General features: G+C 34.2%; 2 protein-coding genes across 3 annotated transcripts; one reads left to right on the top strand and one right to left on the bottom strand.

The window, feature by feature from the left end:
• Positions 1–251: 251 nt before the first annotated feature.
• LOC126744405 (39S ribosomal protein L48, mitochondrial) lies at positions 252–1,113 on the bottom strand. Its single transcript, XM_050451789.1, has 3 exons — positions 866–1,113; positions 548–808; positions 252–495 (listed from the first exon to the last, which is right to left on the bottom strand). Exons 1-3 carry the CDS (start codon positions 965–967, stop codon positions 328–330), a joined length of 531 nt encoding a protein of 176 aa, XP_050307746.1. The 5' UTR covers positions 968–1,113; the 3' UTR covers positions 252–327.
• A 605-nt stretch (positions 1,114–1,718) lies between these two features.
• Positions 1,719–3,727, top strand: LOC126744424 (spermatogenesis-defective protein 39 homolog). 2 transcript variants are annotated; one of them, XM_050451833.1, is made up of 2 exons: positions 1,719–2,054; positions 2,121–3,727. In XM_050451833.1, exon 2 carries the CDS (start codon positions 2,141–2,143, stop codon positions 3,293–3,295), a length of 1,155 nt encoding a protein of 384 aa, XP_050307790.1. In that variant the 5' UTR covers positions 1,719–2,054; positions 2,121–2,140; the 3' UTR covers positions 3,296–3,727. The 2 variants fall into 2 exon arrangements, with proteins under 2 accessions (XP_050307790.1, XP_050307789.1); XM_050451832.1 differs by having other exon boundaries at positions 1,720–2,036.
• The last annotated feature ends 3,581 nt before the right edge of the window (positions 3,728–7,308 follow it).

The raw sequence follows: 7,308 nt of genomic DNA, 5'->3' as shown, positions 1-7,308 counted from the left end.
TACAGAGGACTATTGTAAAGCAACAAAGACTCGGATAAAATTGGTCATTTTTATGGGGGGTTTCACTCTTAAATCCCTTGAGGAAATCAACCTTTAATTTTTACTTTAATTGACTTACCTAGTAAGTCACTTCAAATGCCTTAAATGGAAGAAAATGCCTTATTCCAGGCAGTTGGATCAATTAATAACTTCACATTTGATTCAATCACAGGAAAGAAATCAAAAATGTCTAAAAGTGCCGACTGCTTCAGTCAAACTAGAAAGGAAATTTTTATTTTTTTAACCTAAATAAGTTATTTACAATTAAAGCCCACTGCTCTCCACCCTTTACTTTTTCTTGGAAGGTCCTCCCATCTCTTCTAATTCCTCTTTTAACTTCTCGAGTTCATGGTCCGGCACGTACCGATCCTCTTCATAATGGTCGGCATGGGGCACTACATGAACCGTCACGCCTAAAGGTGTGGTCGCTTCAATTACTCTAAACAAAATTGGTATCTACAATGAAGCAATAATTAAGGTAACCGCATTGTAATTATATGCCTCTTACTTGTATGGTTGATACGTCGGTAATTTGTACGGTACGGTCATATAAGTGTAATTTATACTGGGAATTTATGATTTCGCTTAAAGGTTTGTAGGTGGATATCTGTAGGTCCTGAGCGGGGCTGCCCCAACACTCTTCCACGTTAATATCCATGTCTTTTATGATGCGATGCAAGTATTTTTGATAGTTTTCCAAAATGGGGTAGTCGTACCCCCTTAATTGGATGTTTAGGGTGTCATAGAGTGGCACTTTCGATTTCATTGCCTTAAAAAGGTGTTTAATTAGATTTACACTTATTTATTAGTCAAGCAGCTAGCTTACTTCCAAATATTCAGGTTCAAGAGTGCTCCCACTGCAATGTCTAAACTGGTTTTGAATGCCTAACTTTCGTACATAAGGGGTTAGACGCTTAAATGCACTCATGGTTTAATGGATTATAGCAGTAAAAGAACTGGGTTTCATATACAAATTTCTTTTTGAATTATCCAAATAAACTTACTGCAAAAAGTAAGGTTAGGGGAGACTTGTGCACAGCACATTAAACCCCCATATGTTTGGGGTGCGTTATGCTGTCTATACTCGTGACAACTTTGACAAATAAAAAGGGCACTGCGGTGTTGCCAGATCAACAATTTTAATTTCCCTAAAAAATTGCTTTAAAAAAAAATCCTTACATATTGCCATTTTATGCGAATAAAATACTTTTTTTTTCATAAATAAAAACACGAGCGACTGACTCTATTTGGGGATGTTTTGGGCAACTCTGTTAACAAGTTTCTAGGGATTTTTTGTTTCTTAGCTTAGCAACACTGGTTCCGATGTTTAATAAATTATCTATATTTTGTAAACGATTTAAGTTCTACTCATTTCTTCAGCAAAGGCACGCGTAAGGATCGTAATTATTTTTTTTTATAATTAGCAACAATGCAAATAATCGCACTTTTATTTGACAGCCAAGTATCCAACAATTTATGCAGCGTTGCCGGAGTTAGGAAAAACCTTTTAGATATTCTTGAATTAATAAATAATTAACAGCAAATTTGAGGATTTTTAAGAAAATCTGACAACCCTGGTTATTATTACCTGTCAAATTTGACAATTTTACCTTCGCTAAAAAATAGGGTTAGGGTTGAATTTTTTGCTTATATTTTCATTTACCTTGCAACTATTATTTAAATTAATGCTAAAATAATAATATAGACCATAATCAGTCTTAAGACCTTGACTTGTACATATACTACCATAGAATTTTTAGAATTTTTAGACAACCCTGGTTATTATTACCTGTCAAATTTGACAATTTTACTTTCGCTAAAAAATAGGGTTAGGGTTGATTTTTTTGTTTATATTTTCGTTTACCTTGCAACTATTATTTAAATTAATGCTAAAATAATAATATAGACCATAATCAATCTTAAGAGCTTAACTTGTACATATCCCTACCATAGAATTATTTATCTGACTACAAATATTATCAATAAACAATCGAGGGGTAAGACATAGTTCTGAAGTAAATAATTTGTGATATTGCTTCACTTATATTCTCATTTAATATATAAAAAAACTATTTTTTTAGGTATAAACTGCTTGAAGAAAATGGACGATGACTTCTGGAACACGAGCAGCCACTCGGGTTTTAACTTTGAGGAAGACGAGATCTTACCCGCTGAAGACTTGAATAACTCGGCTTTCAGTACATTAAATGGTGTTTCTTCTGAATTACCTATACATGCTATTATTTCCAAGGCATGTTTAAACCTGATTTTAGATGATGTGAAATCTACTATGCCCAGAGTGGTTGACTCGCCCGAAGAAACTATTAAAAAAATGCTCTTGGGAATCAACCCGAACTTTCATAACTACGTAAAGTTTAGTGACAAAAGATGTCTTTTAGAGAAGGCAATTGAGTCGTGTGATGGTAACGTTATTTTAAGTGTTATCCTTTATTTAAAGGGTTCCTTGAAACCGAATCTGTTCTACTTGTTGCTCTCCAAAAACAAATCTGCCATTGACCATTATGCGAATTATTTATTCAGCAAAAACGATATAGACGAGTTAATAAACTTGCACTCTTTCACCGGAAATAACCAGTTTATGAAACTGATATGTCAATGGTTAGAAAAAGGTAGCGGCAACAAAACTGCACTTTTAGATAAAATTGAACGTTTATGTTCCTCGGCAAAAATCAACGAGCCCCAAAACAAGCAGGAATGTTCCGAACTTATTGAATTAACCGAATTCCAATTGAAGAATAAACTTAGCGGCTCAGTAATCACAACTTTCGCAGACCTCTGTAATAAAGAGATGTCCAATAACGAGGGACTAAGCAATTTACGATTGTTCCAAAAAACTTATAAAATCGACAATGACACTTTTGATTGGGTTTTATTGAATGTATTGGCATCACTGAAACTTTGGGCCAAAATAGTTGATATTTTCATAAAAAATAGCAGATTTACTAACAAGCAAACAATCAATAGTGAACTTTCAGCGGAACTCTTTCTAATCGGCCTTAATAGACACAAGCCCCCTAAAACCCTTTTAGAAAATTTACTGAAGTGTCTCTCAGATAGCGAGAAAGCATTTATGTTGGCAACAAAACTACAGTGTCACAATTACATCATCCAATATTATATAACGAGGAAAGATCGACAGTGTTTAATACAGTATAGGGATAAGGTCGAAGCGCAAAGTTCTGATTATTTTTTGATCGAAGGTGCCCTCAAGTCTAGTGATAATTGGAAAAATTAGGAGGTAATTATTTATGTAGTTAAATGTAGACAAAGGAATCTTGGACATCACATTTTGTTAAAACAAATTAGTTTAGCTAGAGTACATTTTTTGACTCTATATTATTTATTTTGCGTTGAACTGAGTATGTCTTTAGTAAAGTTAAAAAAATAGTTTGTAGTTTTCTCTCACTTACACACTGTCTAAACGACATTTTTTGGTAGCTTTAAGTATTCATACATAATTATATAAGATTGTTTATGTTAGCCGGTCAAGGCGTTTGCAATGGATTTTAAGCTCACGTTTGCTATAAGTACGCAAGGTCGTAATTAGTAAATAGTTAAAATTATGATTACGATGCTCACCTTGATTTGTATAATTACCTCGAATTGTTATCTTAAGATTGATATAAATAGTTGTTAATTTTTGTGAATAAACCAGTATTGAGTTCTACACCCAGTAGTTTTTCGCTATGAATTTCTGAAAGAAGACACCAAGAATCAATGGGGGCCCTTCACAATGAGATCCTCTGCAAAGGCATTACAAGCAAGGAATATTTATCTGCCCACCGTCTAATTAAAAGGTCATACGATGATATTATAGAGAAGCTAGACAAAAACCTATCAAACAACACACCCATCCCAACAATGAACATTCCAACATTCAACGGACTGTACGATGAATGGCCCACGTTTGACGATCTTTTTACCAGGATAATTCATCGAAATGACAAATTATCAAATGCACAGAAGCTCCAGCACCTTCTTCGAGGAGAAGCACAAAGCACTATCAAGCGCCTACTTGCAACAGATGGAAACCGAATGACAAAAATTTTCAAAATGAAAATTCAAAGTTTAGGTAATAAATTAAAAAAAAAGCAAATATAATAATAATAATAATAATAATGACTTTTATTTTCCCATATAATACAAAGATATAAACTTATTGCTAAGGTCTATTACGGCGCAGTCTAGCTTATAGCTACTCTACTGAACCCTATACCTTAAGCTAAAACTAACTACATAACAATTTACATAGGTACTATAATTTATATAAAAAAAAGCAAGTTATATGTAAATTCGTGAGTTTAGTATTTCATATCAATAAGTACTACACCCTAAACATTATTGCAATCAGATTAGCCACTATAAAACATCATAATATACTACATCAAATATTTAATGTAAGACCTAATTTTTCTTTTAAAAGACACTTCCGGCAAATGTTTCAAATTATTTGGAATCCTGTTGTAAAGCTTCGCTATATTATAAATAAAAGATCTCTCAAAGATAGACGTGGAGTGACGTGGTATGGTTATAGAGCCTTTGTCGCGAAGATCTAAGTTATGTATTTCAGTGCGAAACTTAATTTTTTTGTATAAATATTCTGGACATTTCCTTGCTATTATTTTATAAACTAAAACTATTGAGTGATAAATACGCCTCTCATCCATTCTAAGCCAGTTCAACTCTCTTAATTTAGCCGATACTCCCTGTTCCCTGCCCCGCAGACCCCCAATTAACCTTACGCAATGATTCTGTATTAGTTGGATACGGTATTTATCTCTTTCTAGCAAACATGGTCCATATACTACATCTGCAAAATTAAAATAAGAAAGCACTAAAGAGTCACAGAGCACCCTTTTCATTGCAGTTGTTAATAAGTGTCTTTGCTTAAATATAAGTTTTAAATTGATAAAGGCTTTCTTTATACACATATTAATGTGTTGAGTGAACCTTAAACTGCTATCTAAAATTAGGCCCAAATTCTTAGCAAAATCGGTGACAATAAGACTTTCGTCATTTAACGTTAATTTAATATTAGGTAATTGCGAATTTTGTGCCCTGTTTCTACCAAAAAGTAAGACTTGAGATTTAGAAGGATTGAGCTCTAAACAATGTTTCTGTGAGATTGATAAAAGCGTACTTAAATCTTCATTTAATTGATTTATGGTTTGTAGCAATTGGTGTAACTTACAGGATTTATACATTTGTGTATCATCTGCGTAAAAATGAAGAAGTGCAAATGTAATGTATTTGGCCATCTGTGAAGTATACAATGTAAACAGAAGAGGTCCCAAAATGGATCCCTGTGGAACACCAAATAAAAGCTGTTTTGCATTGGACAATTTACTATTCAATTTTACCCTTTGACTTCTACCTTGCAAATAACTAGCAATTAAGGTGCATGAATGTATATTAAAACCCAGATATTTTAAAATATCTGGGTTTTATATTCTTATTTTTTATATTCTTTATAAAGTTATTTGTCATTGTCTTCAACGCTACTCGCTACTTATAAAGTAACACTGTAGCAACTGCTATTTAAATAGCAGCTTTAATCAACTGCTATTTTTGTGTAGCAGTAGCAAAAGCAACTGCTATTCAAAAAAAGCTGGGTCGACACATCTCTACTATGGGCCTGCAGGCGGGCTTTCGGCGATACCTGGGGTCTGTCTCCTAAGATCCTCCACTGGATCTACTCGCGCATTGTGAGACCTCTTCTCACATACGGGGCTATCGTTTGGTGGCCATGTACGGAGAAAGCGAAAATTCGTGCTCAACTGGACAGAGTCCAACGTCTTGCATGTCTCAGCATAACGGGTTGCATGCGGACAGCGCCAACTAGAGCGCTTGAGGCTCTGCTGAGCCTTCCGCCTCTGGACCTCGTTGTGCAATTCGAGGCAATGAGGACTGCGTACAGGCTCTACGTCCTTGGCGAACTACGTGCTGTCGAGACCGGTCAAAAAATGGTGACTAGGTCCTTCAGACCAGAGAGCCTATCGGTTTCTTTAAGTACGTTGGGGGTCTGGTAACCTCCGGTGGGGCATGACGGGTCCATTAGGAGACCTATACGCATAACTGCCTTGGCAGCCCACTGTTTCGACAATTCAATTCAATCAAATAAAGTGTGGATGCTCTAAACCAGGTGGACCGAATCAATTTATTAATGCAAATAATAGAATTACACGTCAATTACATTGTTTTAAACAATTATGAGCAAAAAGTAGAGCATAAATCATAATAATTTTTTGACACTATCCATGTTTACGCCAATATTGTATTAATTATTAGCATTATTCGGTTTAACGCCTGTGTGTAAACGCGGTATACCAAGCAACGTGAAGGTCATTTCTGTCACGAAAAAAGAATTTATTTTTCAGTTCGACGTTAGCTTTTCGTCTCGTTTGTCGCTACACGTCATATTATGGTCGAATATTTAGATTAATTTTCTATTAAAAACGTATCAAAAGGCAAGTTGGCTTTTAGTAATGTGCCCAAACCTACATAACAAGAAAACACCCTACAATCCAATTGATATTCATATAAGAGAAATAGATCGTGGTGTCATCAGCAAAGAGGATTGATTAATAGACAAACCATAAATGTATAAATTATTTTATTGAGCATTGATTGATTAAAGGTAAAAAAAACATATGAGATTAACAAAACGATTGTTCATTAATAAACCATTAGGAAGGACTCTACAATATATTCGAAATAAAATTGTTAAGAACATATAATTAATATACAAATAGAGTTTTATTGAACTCCTCTAACCTTGCACCTGAAATGTAATTTTTACAGCTTTAACATCATATCAAAAAATCACTTAATTTAATAAATGTTTGGAGATGTTTTACGCATGTAATAGATACATAATTTTACACCTAAACAAATACAAGATGTCTCACGAAGAGAATTTGCCTGTTTACAGTCAAAGAACATGGTTACACAATTGCTTAGAGTTCAGGAAGTTTTTCCAGAAAAATTAATCTAAAGAAGCGAGGTCATAAATTGGCCCCCCTGAAGTCCTGATTTCAGTTCTATCGACTTTTCCCTGTTCTAAGTTCTACATTAAATGGATGAATTTGAAGCAAACTTTTTGTCCTGAAGTTGAAATTTTGAGACACCTTGCATAATTGAAAACCAGGTTCACATATTTATAAATTATTTTACCAATGACTATTGGGTTCCTTTAAATCACAATATAATTTCAAATATGTGACGTACAGGCTAGCGGGAGTCCTGAAG

This window comes from Anthonomus grandis, chromosome 14, assembly GCF_022605725.1.
Source record: "Anthonomus grandis grandis chromosome 14, icAntGran1.3, whole genome shotgun sequence".
In the NCBI taxonomy this organism is placed as follows: Eukaryota; Metazoa; Arthropoda; class Insecta; order Coleoptera; family Curculionidae; genus Anthonomus; species Anthonomus grandis.
Note: the sequence above shows the minus strand (reverse complement) of the source record. Positions and strands in the feature narration are given on the sequence as shown.

Bases quoted from the DNA above. Each gene is read 5' to 3' on its own strand.
- LOC126744405 (XM_050451789.1), bottom strand. From the start codon at position 967: ATGAGTGCATTTAAGCGTCTAACCCCTTATGTACGAAAGTTAGGCATT. The intron at 809-865 runs GTAAGCTAGCTG...CACCTTTTTAAG, and splicing joins TTGAACCTGAATATTTGGAA to GCAATGAAATCGAAAGTGCC. The intron at 496-547 runs GTAAGAGGCATA...GCTTCATTGTAG, and splicing joins CCGACGTATCAACCATACAA to ATACCAATTTTGTTTAGAGT.
- LOC126744424 (XM_050451833.1), top strand. From the start codon at position 2,141: ATGGACGATGACTTCTGGAACACGAGCAGCCACTCGGGTTTTAACTTT.